General features: G+C 38.6%; 1 protein-coding gene across 2 annotated transcripts in view; it reads right to left on the bottom strand.

Moving 5' to 3' along the window:
• Positions 1-25,260, bottom strand: part of Arhgef28 (Rho guanine nucleotide exchange factor 28) — a 222,749-nt gene that overhangs the window by 12,310 nt on the left and 185,179 nt on the right. For both annotated transcript variants that reach the window (XM_042690839.1, XM_042690840.1), the window contains 2 exons: positions 22,272-22,757; positions 20,274-20,574 (listed from right to left, as the gene is read on the bottom strand). In XM_042690839.1, the coding sequence (XP_042546773.1) occupies positions 20,274-20,574; positions 22,272-22,757 (787 nt within the window). The remainder of the gene's footprint in view (positions 1-20,273; positions 20,575-22,271; positions 22,758-25,260) is intronic.

Here is a 25,260-nt window from a genome sequence, read left to right as displayed (position 1 = left end):
GGAGTATGCAATCTGAGGATCACAGTTCAAAGCCAGCCTAGTTAGGAAATGGAAAGACTTGGAAAAAATTATATTAGGTGAAGCAAGCCAGGCCCAAAGAAACATAGGTCCCATGGTTTTTCCTATTTGCAATAACTAGTGTCTATCTAGGACAAGCAGAAAAGGTCAAAAGCTATGTACATATGACCATATAACCTGATGCTAAATGAAATGAACCCCAAGACAGGGACACAAGAGATTTTATCTTTTTTGTTGTTCTTTTATAATGTACTTATAATTATTATGTGATTTTTTTCTTTCTTTGTATGTTTTTCCCCCATGGTACAACCTCTGTTGTCACTGTATTTGATTCTGGTACCCTGCATCTTGCATATACATTTTTCTAATTTGGGGAGGGGAAGGGAAATAACAAAATGCTAAAAGAAGGATACAGGATGACCAACAAGATGTACAAGACACTATGTTGAAAATGAACTTTACAATTTAGGCAGGGCAGGTGAGGGGGAGTGTAGTTGTGGAGATGAAAGGGAAGGGAGGGGAAACAATACTTGATAAGAAATGTATTCATTACCTTGCTCATGTAACTGTAGCCCCTCTGTACAGTATTTTCACAATAAAAAAACTTATTTAAAAAAAAAGAAAGCAAATGAACTTAGAACTTCATGGTTGGGGAGGAGGGAGGAGTTGGGGAGGTGGGGAGAGAAGGAATAGTAGGGGAAAAACAAAGGAGGGGTAACAATGTTCATAGGAAATGTACTCATTTTTTTTCTTTTTTTTTTTGGGGTCCGGTAGTGGGGCCTGAACTCTGGGCCTGGGCCCTGTCCCTCAGCTCTTCAGCTCCAGGCTAGCGCTCTACCACTTGAGCCACAGCGCCACTTCAGGCTTTTTTCTTTTTGCTTATGTGGTGCTGAGGAATCGAACCCAGGGCCTCAGACATGCAAGGCAAATGCTCTACCACTGAACCACCTTCCCAGCCCAGGAAATGTACTCATACCTTACTTATGTAACTGTAACCCCTCTGTACAGTGTCTTTACAATAAATATGTATATTAAAAAAGAAATCTGCTAGGAAGTAGAACAAAAATATGCAGAAAAGGAAATAGAGGAGAGAAAATCAGAAGATTCAATAGGTCCTGGTTCCAATCAGTGATGAAAAGAAAAAGACAACTTCCCAGAAGTAAAGATATGGGAAGATATGTCTTCAGACATAAAAAGCCTAATGAATACAACTGGCTAACTAATTTTAGTAAGAGATAACATTTTAATAAAAGATACTATAACATTCAGTTGAGACAGGCAAGTTTCCAGTGTTAAAACAGTTCACAGACAAAGATAAGGATCAGAATAGCATCAGACACCTGAGCAGTACCCTGGAATGTAGAGGAAAAATATCCTTCAAATTTTTGAAATAAAGCAATAAATTTCTCAGATAGTATTGAATTCTGATAAATTCTAAAACCCAGTGTCAGAGTAGCAAGAATAAATATGTAAGAAGACAATTCAAATAATCAGAGAAAAGACTGGCTTTCATTAAATCTTTTCTTAGTAAAAGTCCTGAGGATAAACACCACTCCTTTCCCATAGTCATATTCAATAAAGAAATAGGCCAGAAAAGAGAAAGCCTAGGGCTGAGCACAGAGGATTCAACATAGGAAAGCTTTGCAGCGTCTGCCCAGGATGTAGAGCAAGACTAGAAAGCAAGTCCACAGTGGAATAGAAAGGCAGAAAAGGAAATAAAACTGCTAGATATTAGATGCATTGTATGTAAAAATAATATTGATGAATTATCAAGAGAAGTACAGAAGGGAAAAGTGGGAATGGGAACAAAGTATATGGATGGACCTATTTACAAGGCAGTAAAGTCTTAGAAAGCAAGAGCACAACTTTGAGTAGTTTCTGCCCTTGTTGATCCTTCACGGTCTTGAACGAGTATAGTTTTAAATATGTACCTTTCTAATTTTAAAATGTCTAGGTAGAACTATATATATCATTTCTTTGAAAACCACTTTTCCAAAATACAAAATGTATGGGGCTGGGAAGGTGGCTCAGTGGTAGAGTGCTTGCCTTGCATGCATGAGGCCCTGGGTTCGATTCCTTAGCACCACATAAGCAAAAAAGAAAAAAGCCAGAAGTGGCGCTGTGGCTGAAGTGGTACAGCGCTAGCTTTGAGCTGAAGAGCTGAGGGACAACGCCCAGGCCCAGAGTTCAGGCCCCACGACCGGACTGCCCCAAAATACAAAATGTATTGAGAACAAAATGTATTAGGATGATGCACGAAGATCTCTAAATAATTAAGAGTACACACTTTTGAAATTCCAAAATCTACTATGAGTTAGAAGAAAGCCATCTAACCAGAGAATTCATAGAAGAAGAATATTAAAAAGACAACCATGAAATGATACTATATCTCTCTGTAATCTGAATAGAAAGAAGATAACAATTTCATACCCACTATATTGACAAAAACTTAGAAGCCTAAGTTAAGTGCTGAGGAGGACCTGGCATATCAAGATATTATTGCTGATAGAATCAGTCACTACTGGCAAAGCTAAAGATATTCTAACCACTTCTAGGTATTCCACTGTAAAGAAGCTCTTATTTATGTGCTTGATGAAACATGTTAAAAGAATACTGATTGAGGGCTGGGAAGGTAGCTCAGTGGTAGAGTGCTTGCCTTGCATGCATGAGGCTCTGGGTTCTATTCCTAAGTACCACATAAGCAGAAAAAGCCGGAAGTGGTGCTGTGGCTCAAGTGCTAGGATGCTAGCCCAGAGCTGAAGAGCTGAGGGACAGTGTCCAGGCCAAGTTCAGTCCCCATAACTGACAAAAAAAAAAAAGAATATTGATCAAATGTAATTCCTATTAAACACTGCAAACTTTCTACTTACTGGTAGGGTGTATGAATACTCTGGTGTTATTTACATAATGGGATAACATGTAGCAGGTTAAAATGGTTTATATCACATGTGTAAATATGTGTGTAGAATTAAAAAAAGCAAGGTATAGAAAGATATACACACAAATGATCTCATAAATGGTTGCTTATTAGCCATTATAAGTAACCATTAATCATTAACCATTGTAAACAAACAGTTATTTGTATAACTGTTTAAAATAAAAGATATGTTATGTTGGTTATAGATGTATTTATGTAATGTATCAATAGCATAAAAATATCCTGTGGAAATCACATATACCAATTTTAAGATATAGCTTAACTCCGAATAGAAAAAAAAGGGGAGGAGGAAGGAAAGTTAATAGGAGGGATTATAGACATATTAGCAATATTCCTTAAAATGAAAAAAAGACATGAAGTTAAAAAAGATGCATGGAGAATGATGGAAGGGGTTATACTGATCAAGAAGCATTGTACTTATAAACTTACATGTTACGTTGGCAAAAAAAAGGCAAAGAGATGGTGACAATATGGCAGTATGTTAACAGTTGCTAAATATATGGCTAACACATATTTTTTCTGACTTTTCCTGTAAGCTTGACATTTTCATAATTAAACTTTCTATTTTAATAAACATATTAAATGACATGGCAAGTCACTGTAACTAGAATGTGTAGTGTTTATTTGAATCCTGAGTTAAAAAGTAAAACTGGAAAAATTCACATGTGTGACATTTACAAAACAGTGAAATTTTAAAATAAGACTCTATGTTGATAATATGGAATTAGTGCTTGTTTTTTTTCCCTCAGTACAATAATGAGTTTTAAAAGACTACTTTATTGTTTAGTATTATCTATTGTAATGTTTGTGGATGAAGGAGGATTTTTGAGAATTTGCTGCAAAATAATACAACACATAGAAGGAGATAAGAGTCTGGTTGTAATGTTTTCAAGATAGGGGAGTGGTATAAGAAACTATTTTCCTTTGTTAATTTTGCATATGTTTGATATGGTCCAAATGGATTCAGATAGACAAAGAATATGTCCATTTTAAGTAATCAAAAGGAATCAGGACAGTCCAGTATGGGAGTCCCTATGAAGAGGCGAGGATAATATAGTAAGAACAGGCAGAATTCGATGGCGTCCTGCGACAGGATAGGAAACCTGTCCTGGCATTAAATCCCTCTGAAGGATTCGGAAATCAAGGATTCCTGAGCACCATGACAAAAGAAATGGCTTCTTGCAAAGAATTAGCAGCAAGTTTCTACCCACGCTGAAACAGTTCAGCCTCTCATTTTGCTGAGAGTAGAAGAATCAAATTGATTTCTCTGCCAGTGGAATAACGCAGGAAATCGACGTAGGAATTTTAATGCTGCATTTACTTCTTACTGGTTCACTAGAGGAGAAAACAGCTGCTAAAATTCTTAAGCACACAAGATGAGATGGTTTTTTTTTTTTTTTACTCAGAATCAGGCACACAATTAAATCAAACACACCCATGCCAATTAGTTCTACCTGCTTCTTAATAATTATGCTATTACCAGCTTGAAAAATGGCATCTAAGTCTCTGCTTTTAAAGGTCTATAAATAAGCTTTTTTTTTTCCTTCTAGATCAACTACAAAATTATGACATGTTTGAAAGTGCACAGGCCTATTCTTTGTTAGAAAACTGGCATTTATCATTTGGGAGGCAACATATTTTTTAAGGAACATGAACTTAGTAATTCTCATCTGTTGGAAATAGCATTTACTAAGAAACCAAATCCTGAAATATCTTTTCCAATTACAGCCTTGGGTTTATGTCATTCTAAAAGGATTACAATTTTAAAAGTACAACACAATATATAGAAAAGATGTGTTGGCCAATGCAAATTTCACACCTTCGGGTATCCTTTTTTAGATGTATGTTATCAGAGTTAAGAGCACTACATTACATTTCTGGAAATCAAACTAAAGCACTTTTAGGAATTGTGCAATTAGGAAAGAAGACTGGTCCTAGAAAAGAATCAAACTTAGGATTTTAAACTGCTGAAACAGCAATGGAAAGAGAATTTGCAAACCACAGTCTTTTGGACCTTCCCTAAAGAAGGTGATCTAAAATTATCTTGTGAATACATCATCTGATTCACAGATGTGGTATCTGAGTTCACAGATATCTACCTAACTAATACATGTGCTTCCTGACATGACCAGTGACTAACACTACAGCCTATCGACGGCTAGCTTGCTTCCCTTTAATTATTACACAGGTGACACAAATTCCCAAATGCAACATCATGAGGGACCCAAGAGCAAGAACCATGTAGAGTAGCCACAGGTACTTCTGTAGTAACCAGCAGTCCCAGCCCTACCCAACTTCTGAGGACCACTAAGTATGTGACCCAGAGTAGGAGGCCGTGGTTACCCAGGTGACTTTGATAGGTAGGATATCCTGTGAACTGAGAGAAGACTACAATCTCAGAGACCCACCAGAGAGGGAGGAACTTCCAGAAGTGGTAGCCAATACTGGTTCCAGGGTGGAGAAAATATCAAAATAAAACCTCAAACGCTTACCAGGATGTCATCAGAAAGGGATTGTGTGGGAGGTGTTCCATATAGCAAGCCAAGGGAAAAGACAATAGCAGTCATCAAAAAAGGACAAGCATCCAGTTTGATGAAATATGGCTTTGAGCAGATGAACCAAAGGGGAAGAAGGCTGGAAAAATATGTTTGGGCCATCTAGAATAAAAACATTAACCGTATTAACTTTAGGTGGCTTTTTAAAGCTTGGCAGCTCCTGGTAATCAGGCCCGGTCTACGGACGTTATGTTCAGCTACATCTCCTCATTCACACCACCCTGAAATGAGCAAGACAAGAATGGGTGCCCTTTTTGCTGCCTACCATGAACCTACATTTAGCCAATTGAAATTCCTACCCCCTTAATGGAAAAAGCATTCATTTCTGCATCTCAGAATGAAAACTAGTTCAAGTTTCTAATCATTCATTCTTCAGTAAACACTGGTTTCCTAGTGTGTGCCCTGTCCAGGGCTCAGTACCAGGAAAACAAAGAGTACTGGACCTGCTCTACCCTCCCAGAAAGCTTACAATCCATATAGTTACTTTGAAAGCAACTTCAGTTCCTTAAAAGTTAAACAAACACCTGCCCTAGTAGTAATTTTACTTTTAGATAGTTATCCAGAGAAATGAAAATGAATACACAAAAACCCTTATACAAGAATGTTCATTGTAGCTTTATTCATAATAGCTAAAAACTAGAAGCAGGCCAGGTGCCAGTCAAGTAGGTAAACCGTGACATATTTAACAAGAGAAGATTACTCAGTAACACAGAGAGCCAGACATGGTCCATGCAAAAACGTGGATACATCTCAAAAATAACAACTAAGTGAAGCAAGATGGGTACAAAAACATACAGGGTACCACATTCCTTTGCATTCTAAAATAAGCAAAAATTGTGTTTGGAGATGGAAAGCAGAGAGATGCTTACGGTGGGATCTGGGTGTTAACAATGTGATAGGAATGTTCTTTGTCCTGACACTCTAGCTATCCAACTGGCTTTACAGTTGAGCTCCTTCACAACAGGTAAATCATACCTCAATACATAAACTGCATAAAGCACTACAAAGTCTCAAAGGAATGCAAATAAGATAGTGGAATGTAATAAAAATATCTACTGGGTTTCTCAGGGTCACTCAAAAGATACTTCTGACTCCTGGGGATCTAGAGAAGTAAATGACTCATGAGTTAATCATAAAAGAGTAGACATTACAGTCAGGAGTAAAGGATGGAGAAGAAGATAAAGTAGGAAGCGAGGAAGTAGATTTACAACAGGTACAGGGCCCTGGGTTCTCCCACAGCTGAGAGAACTTACTATAGCTGAACCTTGGGATAAAAAGGGAGGGGACAGTCCCAGGTGAGGCTGAGCGACTACAAGCCAGACTCAAGTGTGCAGCCTCGGGTGCTTTGTCAAGGATGAATGACTTCCAGTACTTGGAGGGTTTGAATAAGTCCATGAATGGTGACCCAGAAAAACCTAAGGGGACTAAACATCAACCCTTGTTTGCAGGCCCCAGTGCTGGCCTAGGGGTTAAACAAAGCTCTATCTGAAATTCACTGAGTTGAATTTGAGTTACCATGTGGTAAATTATGTTGGGATGTGTCATTTGGATTTCAACTGCTCCCAAGGGAGAAAAAAAAATGTATTTGAAGGGTATGCCACAAGCAATTAGATGATTTCAACATTCATTGACATTAATATTTTCCAAAGTATGTTTAAAAAAGTAGTTCTGCAAGCTGCTGGCCTGGGGAGAGGGTGCTACACTTAAGATATTTGGGAAGTGTCACTTTTGGAGATTTACAGAGCACATGAACACAATACAAATGTATAGAAGCTTGTGTGTTTCCCAGACTAGCATTTCCCAACACTATCTGATCACAGGAACTTTAAAAAAAATCATAGCATATCAAATAACAGCCAAGTTGTGGATCATTTTTTTGAGATGTGATGACTTAGATAATAGTCAAATGAGTCATCACCAGTCTCTTTAGTTACCAGAGCACCAGGTGAGATTCAGTCCTGTGCCTCAAGTGTCTGGCAATGGAAAACTTAATAATAATTACTAATAATGTACTCCCACCCACCACAGGAAATAATGGTATCAGTAATGTCTATTAAATATTCACAGGATCCATAGAATTTAATACACATTGCTCTAGGTAACCCTCATACGACCCACAAAGCAAATACAACCACAAGGCCAACTTTATAAATGAGGGAGCTGAGACTTAGTCATACAGAGGAACCTTAAGTACTAGCTGACGATTCGTGGATACTAACTGATAGCACTGGAGTCTGAACCAGCATCATTCCCACACCTTCTGTCTTCATCCTATTACCACTCTGCCATTTCTACTGTCCAATATTGACCAAGGCCATTCTTCCATACTTCAAACCCCTCACATGCCAGTGGAGTACCAATAAACCTGTGAGGGCCACTCCATGAGATATGTGTGTTTTTAGTCTATTCCTGTTGAAGCTTGGTTGCAGATACTGTGCTCCATTCTTTATTTTTCTCCTCTTTTAATGACAAGGAACATTGCATTGTCTGCTTTTCTCACATGAACCAGATTCTGGCAAAAATTAATTACCAGAAACCTAAGCAGGTTTCCACTCCAATGTTTTGGGTTTTTTCCCACCCTAAGTCAATGTATACGCAGTCATCTAATCAAGGTCAATGTGAAACACATTTTCTGGAATATTCCAAGACACACATCCTCAAAGTTAGCCAATGGTCTCTCAAAAAAGCTCCAGAAAAAAAAAAAACTAGAAGTAGCATAACTTTGTTTTAGAAAATAAAGGTTTTTATCTTAAGCCCACTTTGATTTCAAAAAGAACTGAGGGCTGGGAAGGTGGTTCAGTGGTAGAGCGCTTGCCTTGCATGCCTGAGGCCCTGGGTTCGATTCCTCAGCACCACATAAGCAGAAAAAAGAAGCCGGAAGTGGCTCTGTGACTCAAGTAGTAGAGCGCTAGCCTTGAGCTGAAGAGCTGAGGGACAGCGCCCAAGCCCAGAGTTCAGGCCCCACGACCAGACCCCTCCCCCCCTCCCCCCGCCAAAAAAAAGAACTGAATTGAATTTTGAAGAATTTAATTCCCAGTGAAAAGGTTTCCTAAATCTCTTAAGTAGTAGTCAAAAGACTAAATCTAACCAAAATGTCTACAAATTTGCCTTACTACATTATTTGATAAATATAAATAGAAAATATTTAAACTTACTAGCAGCCACAATTGAAAAAAAAATTTTAGTTCTTATATATTTCACGAGAAACCATGGGCATTTCCACAGTGATAACTTGTGCTTGCTGGGTCGGCACACTATCACTTAAGCCATGACTCCATCCCTGCTCTTTGCTGATCATTTTGAAGATGGAGTCTCGTGGGCTTTTCTTTCCCAGACTGGCCTTAGACTATGATCTTCCAGATCTCAGTATCCCAAGTAGTTAGAATGACAGGTATGAGCCACCAACTGAGTTTTAGTGTACTTTCCTCCAAGCTCAGACAGTGGCTTTTTCCTCTACATTCATTAAGGAAATAAACTTGTAGCCAGCTTAGATCAGAGGAAGCTCATAAAGACAAGTGCAGTGTAGTAATTAGTTTTCACAATGCTCTACCTCAGGTTTCATATTCAGCTTAACATAACTGAATTTAAATAGATAGATAGATAGATAGATAGATAGATAGATAGATAGATAGATAGATAGATAGATAGATAGATAGCTTATGTAGGTAGCTGGGAAAGCTCTCCATACCCCCTCAGCATGACCACATTCTCAGGTGCCTATGGCTCATGTCCACAACTTCCAAGAGAGATGTCAGTATATAATTGTGCTTTCTTATATTGGAACCTGAATGCAAAATATAGTGTGATTACCACACGCTGCCTAACAGACCATCACATCTTGGACAAAATGTTCATTATGCTTCTCCCCTCTCCAATCTACATTGGGATGAAAAGTAGTTTGCATATGCAAAACTTTGAAAGGATATTTTAGGGCTCACTGGAGGAGAAGCATCAAGCATCTGAAAATATAAGACCAGCTCCACTCATACATCTCTCATGCCAATCTGGACAAATGAACAAGAAATCAAAAGGAAGTACAACTTTGTGGTAGAAATGAATACTCGTCAAGAGCCAGAAGTAAAATACCTTTGAAATCCTTTAGTTTCTTTGAAGAGGGTTCGATTTTAATAAGATGCAACATATATTCTTGTTATGAGAACATTCCAAAATCAGAATCTCAAGAAAATGGATAAAGACAACAAGGGTTTAGGCTCATGGAAAATTTTAATATTCAATAGCTCCATATTTACTATGCTAAAATTAGAAATATATACACACACACTATTGCTAAGTAGTCAACTGTAAGGGCATATCTCAAAGGACACAAATACAAGCTTAAGATACAGAAGATGCAGATTCCATAAGCTTTGGCAAAGCCAAGTATGTGAAGCTCCCCTGACTTCTAATGTGACACTACCCCATCTCCACCATCTGCCTCCAGCAAATGTCAGTGTGCTCCCCAGATGGAAACTGCCTCCTCTCTGAGGAGTTACTACAAAGAGTCATCAAAACTGCCTCTTGCAGTTGAGTGTGGCTGCCCTGGATTCAGGAGAAAAACACAAAACCACACCTTCTTTCAGTAATCAGGAAGAATCAAGAATTTCCCATTGTAATTGATCAGTGTCTAAACTGGATGCAGAAGTCCCACAGACAGACTCCTATGATGAGCTAAGCAACGAGAGAAGCCATTTTTGAGAGATGGGAGCTTCAAAACTCAGAACCCACAGGAAAAGACTGAGGTTTGTGGGGACACATTAGAAAACAGAATATAAAACCACCTCCTCATTTGGAGGTTTGCATGAAGAGATCTTTGGGCACTCAATTCCTGTTCTTTGTTTCTGATGGATTTATAAGATGCATAGACGGCAAAGCCTTATTACAGCGTTACAACACTCCACATGATTAATTGATTGCAAATCACCATACAGCGTGCCAAGATCACTGGTCGGAAGCATGTCATTAAATAAAATTAAAAACTCAGCCAATGCTTTGCTTGTAAATGTTTCTTCCAAAGCCTTACAGAATCAGTGTTTGAAAAAAAAAATTAAGCCTCAATTCTGCTTCTCAGAGAAGCACAGTCTCCTGTGTTTCTGCTAGATGATTCAAATTGTCTGTATTTAAGACAAGCATCCAGCATAATATGTTTTAGGGAAAAAAACCAGTAGTGCTGTGAAATTTGCACAGAAAGCTATGGAAAAACGAGTCACCAAAAAAATAAGTTGTCTTGAACAGTTTCACTGTGCAACTGTCCAGTCAAAGGCTCAGTATCCTATCCTACATAATGTGAAATGATGGAATTCTATATTTTTCTCTTAGATAAATCCTCAAACATTGTGTCCAATTAAATTGAATTAATATCTTATCCAAAAAGAGAATGAGATTCTGGCCTCTTAGCCAAGGAAACTCAACAATGACTTATCATGACAAATTAACATCTCTACAGATCAGAAAGAAGGCCTAGGCTTTTTTATTGTCTGATCAGAACAATGCCATTGAGAGGCAATGAGAAGGGTTTTAGTGCCCAGCAAAACAAAAGGATATATTTCCAAAGATGCTACCACAATCAATTTTAAGATAGCTATAATACAAATGTGGTATAAGGCCCTACCTGAACAAGTGGTTCATATTCCAGGAATGTGTTTAACTAAACAAATACTAATTGTTTTGCCTGGGGAAATACATTGGACTGTTAAATAGGATTTAGCAGAAGACAAAATAGGGTTTAAGAAAATGTTTCACTGATATTGAGCTAGCCATCCATGCTTAATGTACTTGTGTTTCAGGTGCTTTATGTTTAAATATATATATTGTAATGAATAGATAAACTGCCTAATTGTTATTGATACAACAATTACATGGTAAATTATTTATGTGTCCTCTCCCTAAAATGACAGCAATGGATTCATTTCTACAAGGTTAAGCTAACTTAAAGCATTTTATGGAAAACACATTTAAACATGTTTTCATTTGCTACACATGGCCATATGGGAGCTATATGTACAACGTTCTAAATAGAAAAATAACCAATATAAAGAAATGCTCTCTAGAGTTGTACAGGAATTTTTATACTGAACTGATACACAGTACTGTAATCAGTAATACCAAATTTGTCTCAATGGTGGTAAAGAGGAAGAAATGAATCTAGACTTCATTTCATAAATATTTACAGGTATTCATTATAAGCTAAACACTAAGCTTGGTGCTTTTGATAAAGCAATTAATAAAGGAAACACATATAATATTCTACCTCTAAGAAGCTTACTCTCTAGCAAGGCAGACAGATATTACATAAATTATAGCACATGCAATTAGTTCAAATTCTAAGTGCTAATAAGAGTTGCTTCCTGGTAATTCTGAAACTTGATTTTTTTAATCAATTTACCCAGGACTTCCCAGGACAAACTATTTCAGGTTAATCAAAGAGTAAAGTTGTAAACCAAATAGAATTTTAAATTGAAAGTGAGAAGTGATTTATACCAGAATATTCCTGTTGACGGTATATGACATTTTCTTTCTTATAGGAGGTTCTGCTTAGGGAACCAAAGTATTAGTACATGACTTTTTTTAGGGGTACATTTATCTAATGCACCAAAAAGATATGGAGGTCCATAGACATAAATGACCTCTATTCTAAACTGAATGTTCAGTCTTGTGGTCAAAATGCCCTACATTTGAGTGCTCACATTTGGTTTGGAAAATGTGGTTAGTGGATGAAGCGTGTTTCACCAAGAGAGAAACAAAGGGAAACAAAACACTGCTTTGGAAACTTTGTACATGGGACAATTCTAGTGATACTCAAACATCTCCTAGAAGACCAATACAGACAGTTGTAACATATTTCCACTATAAGTAAAAATTTCCCCAGTTCACTTAAAGTTATTGACTTACTAGTGGCTTTAAGGAGACACTTTTACTTCATAGCAGGTTACTATTGAATCCAAATTACAAGGAATTTTCTCCAGAATGCAGAGAGGAAGGTGATGCACACTAGATCCTCAGAACATAGTAAATCCAATTAACACCTCCTTCCCTTTCACACAGACAAAGATTTTAGGAATCACATAGAACTAGGAGCCAGAGTCAGGATCTGAACAGAGGCCCTTAAACATCAAGTCTGGTACTGTACCTTAGCAGAGTGGTGATGCGTGTGAGCCTAGGTGCTTCAAAATCACTCAAGGAGAATGTCAGACACAAATTTACAGGCTTCCACCATACCCTAAGTCAAATCAAAGTTAAGAACAGAGGAATGTGTTTTCTCTTTTATTGCACACTTCAAGAAACCCTGATGCATAGCTGGCTATGATAACTAAGGTTATCCAAATATGTTTTACTTAGCCTCATGCTGGCCCTCTAAAACACTATCACAGTATCTTGGGCATAGGAGCTGGGGGGAAGGTCTTTCCAAGTTTTAAATCACTGGCTTTGAAACTAGCTTGTGGGGGTAGGCAAACTATAGCCACTTGTTATTATAAAGTTTTATCAAAACATAGCTCAGTACATTCATTATCTATTATCTGTGGCTACATGTAAGCCACAATGATTTGTTGACTCACTGCAACAAAGAAATGATTGTTCACCCAAAAATGAAATTGTTTACTGTATGATCTTTTAAGAAAAAGTGTGTTTCCTCCTGAACCAAATGTTCATATTCTTATAAAACAGCAAATATAAAACAGCTGAACAAACCACATGTTCAGCAAGACCTAAACATGGAATCTTAATGGTTAGTTGGGATGGAAGGAGGGAAGATTCTGATAGGGAAGGGTTGTGCTTCCTTTGTTGATACATTAGGTAATTGCTCCACAAGTCATCGATGAAAGCATGCTCTACCCTTTAGGCATATTTGATACCTCAATAATTCAGATAACTTCCCTCTCCAACTTGACTCATAATCACTTTAAGAATAAAGCCTCACTATTCTAGAGATGTCAAACATATGGCCTAAAGATATATATATATATATATATATATGTATAAACATGTATATATATACATATATGTAGGTATGTACATATGTAATATATATGCATTGTTTTAAAGCTAAGGATAACCCAAGGCCAACCCTAACTTTTGGAACCATTCATACTAAGTGGACTCCCACTTTAGCAACTTGTCCACTCCAAATGGAAACCCAGGACAGAGATGAACAGGCAGCAATATGGCTGGCTTGCTGCCTCTGAATCCACCCACCTGCTGGTTTTGCTCTCCCGCTGTGCTGGGCTACATGTGCTAAGACAGGATGGCCCAGGCCCAGCTGGCTCAGACAGCCAACCTGCCCCCAGAGAATATGCAATCAGGAAGTTGGCAGACAGTACTCGTGGCTCACCAGGCTCTAGGAGCAAATGTTACGTTTCCTTTTCCTAGTACAAAAATCTGCAAAAGGCTAAAATCAATCAGCTACATGATGAGAAAGATTAAAACCAAGCCTTTGAGCCCTACTCATTATACTTTGGTCAGGATTACCAATAACAAGCAATATTGTGGCTTCTTCCTTTAAAATATTATCTGCACTGATAGGACTCTAGAAGAAATCCAGAATTGTCCGATGATTTGTCCAATGATGAGAAAATTCTCAACCATTCAGTTTCGTGTCATATAAGCAATCAAAGCATAGACCTCAAATATCTACCAGTCATATAGTTTACATTTCTTATTTAGGCCCTGTAAGTAGGAAACAAACCTATGGACTTGATATGTTCTGCCTTAAATTCAGTAAGTAGAAAATGAGGGGGCTGGGAAGGTGGCTCAGTGGTAGAGTGCTTGCCTCGCATGTATGAGGCCTTGGGTTCGATTCCTCAGCACCACATAAGCAGAAAAAGCTGGAAGTGGTGCTGTGGCTCAAGTGGTAGAACACTAGCCTTGAGCTGAAGCACTGAGGGACAGTGCCCAGGCCCAGAGTTCAGGCCCCAAGACCGACAAAAAGAAAGAAAAGAAAAGAAAATGAGCCTACAGTGTCAATATTTTCTGCCCTAGTTTCTCTTTGTTGCACTGACTGGAGAACACAAATGCTTATGTATACATGCATACATAAATATTTATCAAAATTTTAATATTATGAAGTTCAGTTCACTATCTTAACAAGTTAAAAAATGTAAACAAAGATAGATAAATCGTATTTCAACTGTATCCCCTTAAAAAGAAATCGAGGCTTTCATAATACTTAACCCTATCACAGGAGGAAAATAATCATATGAACTGTGTCTCCTAGCCTTCACATAGGAAGTCCTATGACAGAATATTATTGGAGATAGAGTCTTTAAAAAAATAAAGGAGCAAAGAAGGTCATTGGCATAGGCGTTAATGCAACAGACTGCCATCCGCACAAGAGAGATGATGAGGCAGTAGACAGGCACAAAGGGAAGACCATGCAGAACATGGAGAAGACAGTTACTTACAAGCCAGGAAGCTTTGGGGTTGGAGGTATGGCTCAGGTAGTAAAGCATCAGGTTCAAAGTTCAAATTCCAGTCTTGAGGGAAAAAAAGGAGGCTTCAGAAAGCCAGCTAGCCAACATCTTGATCTCAGACCTCTCCAGGGAATTCCAAGGGAGGAACTTTGTGTTGGTTAGCCACTGGTCTGAAGTACTTGCTTTGGCAACCTTAGCAAAATTATATGATCTCTCTTCAAATGCCCCTTTGTCGCTGAAGTTTATGGTGTCTAATGCCAATTTCAGTTTTGTGGGAAATTGCCTGAACGTCCTTGGCAAAGCTTCTTTCCACTAGATTATACAAATAAGGTGCTGATGTTTTAAAAACATCAAAAAAGACCATATTCTTACTTCTTCAAGACTTTTATTTAAATATTAACTATAGTATCGATTTTTGTATGGAAATTTTCTATGTAAAAAGAATAGTGTTATTGAAAGTTTAACACAACTGTCAATATTTATTTTTTAAAAAATTACCAAGACAAGATATTCTAAAGACAATGATTTGAATTTTAAATAATATTTTGCTAGGCACCAAATGTTTCTTTAGAACCCTAACAATATAGTTCCTATATTTCTCCACATCTTCATGCTTGCTATAAAAATTTTGGCTCAACCAATGTTTGTAGAATGCATAGAAAAAATAAAAATAATACCTTCACTATATTGAAGAAAATTTTTTAGGCAAATCTGCAAGCATATTACTAAAATGTGGACAAAAATATGCAATATCTGAAAGGAGACTAAGAAGATTTAATATTTACATACTGTAAAATATTTATTTATTGGAAAAGGCAAATAACAAACTCGTAGATGTATTCAATATTTAGTTTGAGAAATTTTAAAGCAAGGAGACAAGAGTCACAGAATAAAATGGTTTTGCATTTTTTAACAATAGAATTTAATATTCCATAGGGCCAATTACATAGCAAATTTTACCTCAGAGATTTTATTGCTTAAGATTCAATGTGTGTATGTGTGTTTCTGTGTGTGTGTGTGTGTGAGAGAGAGAGAGAGAGAGAGAGAGAAAGAAAGAGAGAGAGAGAGTTCAGAAGAGGGGAGGAAAAAGTCCTAAATCAACCATCTCTTCCATTATTAATAAATCAAATACTAACTGGGATTTACTAGTTAAACATGAAATAATTTTGTTCATGAAATAACTTCTAAAACTAGAAAGTAAACCACCTTTTTGTGGTGGCATAGGATTTGAACTCTGGTCCTCATGCTTGTGAGGCAGGTGCTCGACCACATCAGCCATGCCCTATCCTTTCTTGCTTTAGTTACTTTTCAAATAGTGTCTTGCTTTTTTCCCAGGCCATCCTAGATCACATTCTTACTATTTATTCTTCCCATGCAGCAGAATCACAGGCAAATACCATTGCATCCAGCTTGTAGGCTCCTGACCATTTTGCCTAGGCTGACCTCAAATGAGGAACTTCCCAATCCCAGCCTCCTGAAGAGCAAGGATTATAGATGTGAACTATTGTATCCAGCTCAAAGTAAAATTTTTAAGTGCTACCTTAAAAAATATTTATAAATAAGATGGGGTTATTATTAGACATTACATTAGAGAAACAAAATATCCTTAAGAAAATGTCCCTGGTGGGGACAAAGAGAAGCTAAAGGATTGGGTATCAGAAGATGCTCAAGCCCCATGTGAGAGCTGGCCACAGAAATCCAAAACATTTAGAAATAGTTTCCAAATGGTAATATTAAAAAGGGAAGTTGTGGGGGTGAATAAACAAAAACAAAACCCTGGCCCTTAATCATGAACATACTGCCAGGCATTAAACAATGGCTTATTCTCCAACTTCTGTTAAAAAGATACAGCTTAACATAGCTCTTAGGAATAACTTAATTTTTAATGCAGTGATTGGAGAGAATGAGGTCCAGAGTCAGTCCCCCAGGGTTCAATACCTAGTTCTTTCACTCACTAGCTGTGAGGCCTTGAACAAATTGTCTAAACTTTTTGGATCCCAGTTTTCTCTTCTGGGAGATAAAAACAGAAACCACAGCCAGGTATTAGGGGCTCATGCCTGTAATCCTAGCTACGTGGGAGGCTGAGATATGATGGTCACAGTTCAGAACCAGCTCAGACAGGAAAGACTCTTAGATTCTTATCTCTAGCCACTAAAAAACTGTAAGTGGAGGTGAAGCTCAAGTGGTAGGACACCAGCTGTGGGTATAAAAACTAAGGAACTGTCCCCAGGCCCTTAAGCAAGCCCCTCATGTTCCTGTACCAGCATAAAACAAGCAAACAGAAAATGAGACCATATCAGTGAGTTATAGTACTAAGCGAGTTTCTCCACGTACGGTGTTAGTACATGACTGCAGTCTGACATGTCATATAGTTACTCATGGTACTGGCAGTGCTATAACAAAATGAACCAGTTAGATCACAAAGAATGCACAAAATAGCAAGGTTAGTTTGAAAAACCCTAGCGAAAATCTAATCTAGGTGACTTCTAAACACATTCATGCATTTCAAGTACATATAATTGTTTCCATCCATCTTCCTGTTCCAGAAATTCACATTCCACTGACCTGAGTTGGGTCCATATGCACAGAACTAGAACAGACAAGAAAGCAAAACCATTTCATCAGGCATGGCCTGAAGCTGCTCACCTTATGCCCAACAATGAAAGATTTCTGCTTTATTAATCATGTCTAGGGCTTGGGAAGGTGGCTCAGTGGTAGAGCGCTTGCCTTGCATGCATGAGGCCCTGGGTTCGATTCCCCAGCACCACATAAGCAAAAAAAAAAAAAAAAAAAACAAAAAAACAAATCACGTCTAAATGCACACTTAATAATATTAAAACAAAATAATACCAGCCTGAGAATGGGAACGAACAAGTTCAAGTGGTAGAGCACTTGCCTAGGAAGCACAAGGCCTTATAAATAAATCAAAAATGTAATATACCAGTCTAGAACACTATAGGCAAACATTGTAGGGAGAATATTTTGAGCCACGGACACCCTCAGCAGTAATCACTGATAATGATTTAAAGACTCAGTCACAAAATGTCAAAGAGCAAACCCCTCTACTCGGCCTTGACTTCCCCTCCTGTAGCTTGGTGCAGAACACAGAGCCTAGATAAGACCCCCACCAACAGCAGAAGATAAGAACAGAAAGCTCCACAATTGTTTAAACATTTTTATCTTCCCTGACCACCTCTGAAGAAAATGCATGACATTTTCATTCTACTTCCCTATCCCTGGCTATACTCTCCGACATTCTTTTCTCTCCTCCAGAAATTTCTTACCATGCTTAAGTAAACAAACATAAATAGGATTTCTACCTACTTGCAAACCTCCAGTGTTTAACAGAGCACACAGCATTTCTCATCTAATCCCTACTTATCCACACCAGAATGTTTCAAAGAGATTTAGGCCAAAGTCAATTTTCCTTGCCTAGGTCAATGTCCTGAGTGGCCTTGGCCTATAGGACACAGAATTTCTTAAGCACAAAGTCCATTTTCTTTGCATTTCTCTTGGCTCCACCCAACTCTTTACATGTGGATACAATGATTTTATATATAATCACTGTTTATTTCCTTAGTACATTTTTTTTTATCTACTTACCGCATGTAAGCTGCCAAATGTTTAAAAGCTTTCTACTTTGAAGCACAAGGCAATAGGAAAAGATGGCAGATACACAAAAAAAAGAAAAGAGACATACTTCATTTAAACAAAAGCCCAATGTGGTTTAACTCAAACTGAGTTTTTGAATTATACCAAAGCCAGAATGCAAAACCACACTGACAAAAACCCAGAAAGCACTGCAAATAGCAAGTTCATGAATCAACAGAGCAAAGCAACATGTGCCCAGAAAAAGCATTTTGAAATGTGCTCTCTGCAACATTAAATTGAAAGATAATATTTTCAAAGAGGAGTATTTTCTAAATCTTACCTAATCTTTTACTTTTTAATTTATATTTAATTTGTGGGAGGTGTGTGCATATTAGGACTGGAACTCAGGGCCTGGGTACTGTCCCTTCTTTTTATTGATGCTCAAGGCTGGCATCCTAACAATTGAGTCACACCTCCACTTTCAGCTTTTTGGTGATTAATTGGAGATAGAAGTCTCACAAACGTTTCTGGTGGAGCTGGCTTTGAACAGTGACCCCCAGATTTCAGCTATTTTGGTAGCCAGGATTACAGACATGATCTTCTGGTGCCCAACTCACCTTTTATTTCTTTTAAATCCCAATATTGTTATTGCACTTTTCCTTTTTATCTAAAAAACATTTGAAATTACTTTTAACAACTATCCCATTCTTTTTAGATGCCAAAAGTTATACCAGTGACTAGTGGTATAAAGAATTAGCCACTAGTGAGAGTCAACATCTTCAGTATCTTCAATAAATCAACTTACAAGCTATGTCAGACTATTATACACCCTAATTGGAAGAAGCCAAATACCTTCAAAACTTTGTATTGTGGAAAAATTATCCTCCCAACTGACAAACTAAGAATATATCTGAAGCACCGACATAAATCTGTGTCCAGTTCTAAAGATCTTTATACTACTGCTTGTTTTATATTTCTGAAACATATTACTGTCAGTGATTTACTTCACGTCCATGTGGCCAGCCATTTGTTTATTCTATTGCATACCATCTGTTCTTCAGTAGAGAGGTTTCAAGTTCTTCTCATTCCCTACCTCATGTCCCATAGAAAACAATTTATAATGGACATAGATTTAAATCATTTGGATTCATGTGGAGCTGGAAACCTGAGCATCCCTTCCTTTATATTTGACAAATGCTTTAATGGGATTAGCAAATCGTGTTATTACGAGGTACTTATAGAGAAACAACACCTTTTCTCTCTCTCTTTTTTTTACAATGACAAATGATGTTAACTGTTTCATTTTCTGGGTGTTTAATAGCCATACAGAAGATTTCACTAACATCATAGGAACTTGCCATGATAGATGATAAGGTCTGACCACAAATCCTGTCCATACTTCTTCTTTCAAAGAGCCAATGATGAAATGGATCAGGCTATAGGGAGAGCTCACAGTGAGGAAATAAATACCAAGCTGTTTCACTTTTAAGAGGACATCATGTAGTTTACAGGTCTGAAAACCCTGGTGGTTCTTTAAAGTGCGATGGTCACAATCCCTAAGTCTTATAACCATAGCTTAATTAGAAGTGAAGTGAGTCCCTGACTATCCCCAAAGAGAAGTTTTTGCCGTAGCCCTGGTTCATCTTCCTGGGGACTAATTTACTCTCATTCTAGGGCACAGTTTGACTCATTCTACCAAAGAGCCCACCACTCAGAGAAACAACTTCTTGTTTGAGCCATACTGAGGATGGGTGAAGCGTTCATTACCATTGCTATAGGAATCCTTGTTGCTTTCTTGGAGAGGAAGTATCTGGTGACAGGGTCCAGCGGCTGTCCACAATATATGGTTGACATCTGAAAGCTGAGAAACGTCTGTCTTCAGGTCTACTTGATTGTCACTAGTCCTTGCCAAATCAGAATGAAGTTTACTGAAGGGGTGAGTGGCATCCTCATGGACACCTGATGGATTCGGTTTATTCAAACTGTTAAGTGACACTTGCACTAAAGCTTCATTGATGAAGAATGAACTTTCATGACACAAACTCTCAGATCGATTAAGGTCCACTACCTGTGTAGAGAAATACAGAGAAAGATTGGGCAGATGCAGTCATAACGTTCAACGTGCACATGTGGAAATGGAACCAGGTAAATTGAGGGGATGGGTGGGGCTGGGAGAGATGGGGGAGAATGACACAAGGACTGACATTGATCACTCCACATTATACACAAAACCTGACACACTGAATGGAACCCCTCTGTACAACTTAAAAGACAATTAAAATTGAAAACAAGTTGGAAAAAGGACAATATTTTCTCCCACTACCTTAACAAATTTCAAATGTATTTCTCCCACAGGCCTGAAAACCCCTGACCTCATAATAAAGATTTTAGTAATAATGAGGCCAAGTGGAATTTTACCACCTACTCTCTCTTTCCACCCCCTTTTAACACAAATTAGAACCCCAAAATTCAATTCCCCACATACCTTTAAAAAAAAAAAAAAGCAATGGTGTTGTATGCTATTAAAGTGTTTCTGCTTTGTTTTAATCAAAACAAGCAGTATTTCCACTTTTGTTAAATAAAAAAGTTGAAAATATATCCACATGTACATGAGAAGTTTGCAGTAAATGTAACTTAGAGAACTTAAAAGAAAAATCAGATGCAACATAGCTTTCCTCGTAAGCTTATTAACTTTTACACTCTCAATAAACAGCACACATGTGATGCACACCATGCAGAAAAATGGAGACAAATGGAATTGCCAAGCATAGCTAGAGGACACAGAGGAAACTAGAATGTTCTGAAAGATTCTAGATTAATTACACAGTCATTAATTAATAAAAAGTCATGTTAACTAACAGTGAAATGAATTTGAAATTTACAATTGCCTTCACAAAGAATAACCTCAGCAGGATAATTTTATATTTGCTCAATTTGGTACTTAACACATTAATAGTTCATTGATCTACCAAAAGGTACCTGTATCATAGAATACAATAGGATGTTCTTATTCCATCATGTAAGTATAGACTGTGTATCAAGATGCATTGTTTGCATGAATAGGCATGTTAAAAGAAAGCCCCTTAGATAGCTAATGGATGCTAATTTTTAAAAAACGGATTTTTAAAAAGAATATACTGTCCTTTAAATACAAGGAAAATAATGGATTCATAGTAAAGGATCTCTAAGAACAACCTTCCCCCTTCCTTACTGACTCTGTGTTCCTTACTTAGTCAAAAGTATCTCTGACCCAATAGGACCTTTAGACTTTAAAGTTTTCTAGAATTTTTTAATTGTTGTTGTTGTTGTGCGTGTGTGCATGTGTGTGTGTGTGTGTGTGTGTGTGTGTGTGTGTGTGTGCATGCTAGTACCAGGTCTTGAGTTCTGGGCCTAGGTGCAGTCACTCAGCTTTTTCACTTAAGGCTGATACTCTACCACTTGAACCACACCTCCACTTGCCACTTTTGGCTGCTTAATTGGAAATTTACCTGTCCAGACTGACTTCAACCCTCAACTCTCAGCCTCCTACATAGCTAGAACTGATTACAGGCATAAGCCATAGAGCCCTGCAACATGTCTGTCCCTATTTTAGATCAAAATGCAGACGCATCTCCTCTGAGAGCTCCTTTGCCACCTACAAACTGAGACACTCCTCATGCCCTCGCACACTAGCATCAGAAACGGCTATCTGGTTCCACGCAGGAGTGCCTGGCTTGGCTTAGCTTGGCTTGGTGGAACAGCAAGTCCTACTGCAGAAAACCCTACCTCCTTGCTTCCCAGAGGGAAGGCCGCTGGAAGGCTTCTCTGCCGGCTGTGCTTGCAGTGGCCCAGCAGGCCATGCTGGATGCGCATCCGCTCCCGCTCCCGCTCCACCAGCCGCTGGCCCTGGCGCAGCTGCTCCAGGCTCTGCTGGTACTCCTGCAGCTGATGGTCCAGCTCTCCGCGGCTCCTCTGCAGCAGCTCCTCCTGGGACTGGCATTCCCGTTCCCGCTCCTGCAGCCAGCTCTCCTTGGCCTCCTGCTCCCGCTGCTGCTGGTCACAGGTGCGGTGCCAGCGCCGCTGCTCCTGCTGGAACTGCCCTTGCAGCGTGTAGAAGTTGGCCAGCTCTTCGCGCTGCTTCTCCAGGTTGCGAGATTTCTCCTGGTCCTGCAGGGAACCACCTCGGAACAGGTGGCCAGGGGCCAGGCTCTCCTGCTCCCGCAGAACCAACTTGTGGATCTCGATGTGGCTGTCCTGGATGGTCAAGGCAGCCTGGGAGGGGTAAGGAGGGAGAGGGATGAAGAGGGCAAGTGAGTAAATCCAAGCTTGTACTTTGATCTGGATCTGAACCCCACCACCACCAAGGCCATGGGTTATGTCTTGGTTTATGTAGAATCTTACTGGGGAGAATGAGACCTAGAACAGGAACGTGATGTCTTGTAAATTGATACACTAAGTTCTTACCCAGAAGGCATATTTTAACACTATGCACCAACCACCAGCCAATCTCAAATTTAGTGTGCACAGAAAGCTTAGCAGGTGGGGCCTAGTGGGTGCTCACTGGAGTCATGCCCTTGAAGGTGACCCCTTTCCTCTTTTTCTCTTCCTCTTTCTCCCTCTTCCTGTCTCCCTCTCCAGGTCTCCCTCTCCCTCTCCTTCCTCTCCCCCCATACACCACACCACCCCTTTCCCTCTCCCCCTCTCCACCCACCCTCCACTCTGTCCTGGGGTTTTAACTCAGAAACTAGATACTTTCCCCCAGCTTCTTTATGCTCAAGGCTAGCATTCTACCACTTGAGCCACAGCACCATTTCCAGCTTTTTCTAAGTAGTTGATTGGAGCTAAGAGTCTCATGGGCTTCCCAGAGTAGCTAGGATTACAGCTCCTCATTCAGCACCATGTGGTACATAGTTCTGCCCTTCCCCCACTTCCTCCAATGAAGTTCTGCCTTGCCCCAGGCCCACAGCCAGGGATCAAGTGAGCATGGCCTGAAACCTCTGAAATCAAGACCCAAGCGAACTTTTCCCTGCTTCAAACTGTCTTGGGTGATCTGTCACTGAGAAGGGAAGTTGGAACTGCCCTTGCAGAATGGTTTACTGAACTGTGTTTCCCTCCATATTCTGCCCCTTTTTCAAATCTTTGGATTCACAACTTTTGATATTTCAAAAAGAATTGTCTACACTTCCTAGTGTTGTGATACAGAAGTCTAGACAGAAAGAAGGAATGAAGCACAGAATCATCCTTGGTTCCAGCCCTCTGCCTGGGGACTCAAGTCTCTGGACATCGGAGTCCTTTATTTTAAAGGGACTAATATTTGCATGCCCTCTCATATACTATAATTATCTGTAGATGACTCAGAATATCTAATACAATACCTATACATCACTCCATTTACCTAGACTCATTGGAATACTTAGGAATGAGTAAGCTAGAAGTAAACTCAAGTTTTGCTTTTTTGGAACTTTCTGGAATCCCCTTAGTCATATTTTCTACCCAAGGCTGGTAGAATCTGAGGATGCATAGCTATAAAGAACGAATTGTAATCTCCCCTCTCCCTTTTCTTAAACACATGATTGGTCGATAGTTGTCGGATAGTATTAAAATATGTCTTCTGAGTAAGAATTTAGTACATCTATTTACAGAGTCTTGAATTCTGGGCCTAGGTGCAGTCATTTAGCTCTTTCACTTAAGGCTGATACTCTACCACTTGAATCACACCTCCACTTGCCACTTTTTGCTGCTTAATTGGAAATTTATCTGTGCAGTCTGGTTTCAACCCACAATCCTCAGCTCTCAGCTTCCTAAATAGCTAGGACTGATTATAGGCATAAACCACAGAGCCCCGCAACATATCTGTCCCTATTTTAGATCAAAGTATAGATGCATCTAGATCTTATTCTCTTTCTGAGGTCTCTCAGTCAGTAATTCTAGGTAATTTAAGATTCTATATAAACTTGGTAGTATCCTTTATTTGAATCCCAAATGAGAAATTACTTGGACCTATACATGTTGCTTTCATAAGGACATAAAAATAAGTCAGCTGGAAACTAAATTTTTATAACATAATGCTAGAGAATATCAGTTAATACCACACTTTTTGTAGATCTATAAGTGGGTAAAGCTCCTCTCTTTACTGTTAATGTCTTTGTGTTATAGCAGGAAGGTCATGCATCAAAAGTAAGCTGAAATTCATTTGTTTAATAGATTGCTAGCAGGAGGCTGGAATGATTAAGGGAAAATAGATACTCTAAATCCCAGAGGACATTACCAAACAGATTAAAAAAACATTTTGAGTTACAGTATCTGCCTATTAAAAGTTTGGCAATATCACAGGAAATAACTGCCAAAATTTGGAAAGATGCCACTATGCCTCCCCCCCCCCCCCCCCCCCCGCCAAATCTCTGTGAATGCTCTTGAAAGCTTTTAATTTTAAAAGTCCCCATTTAAAGTACAAAGAAATACAGAAGGGACAAATTGAAAATGGACGAATACTGGGTATGTGTGTATGTTTTGACTCAGTATAAGAAATCATTCCTCTCCTAGGGATAAATTCACATTTTTCCTTCCTATGAATTTTTTCAACTGTCCATGTAACAAATGTTGGGCGGACAGGGATTAGTTGTTAAATCATCAGTTTCCTATATTTTTGAAAGTTAAAGAACTAAGATATAGTTTATATTTATAGTTGCTTTGGAATAAGACTCAAAATGTATTTATTGAGGCCTTTTGAAATAAAATCTACATCTAAAAGTTTGCAAATTAATTTTAAAGATCC

The sequence above is a fragment of the Dipodomys spectabilis genome, unplaced genomic scaffold (assembly GCF_019054845.1).
Source record: "Dipodomys spectabilis isolate Male_0828 unplaced genomic scaffold, ASM1905484v1 ptg000140l, whole genome shotgun sequence".
Classification (NCBI taxonomy): domain Eukaryota; kingdom Metazoa; phylum Chordata; class Mammalia; order Rodentia; family Heteromyidae; genus Dipodomys; species Dipodomys spectabilis.
The sequence above is the reverse complement of the archived record's forward strand: the minus strand, read 5'-3'. Positions and strand labels throughout refer to the sequence as shown.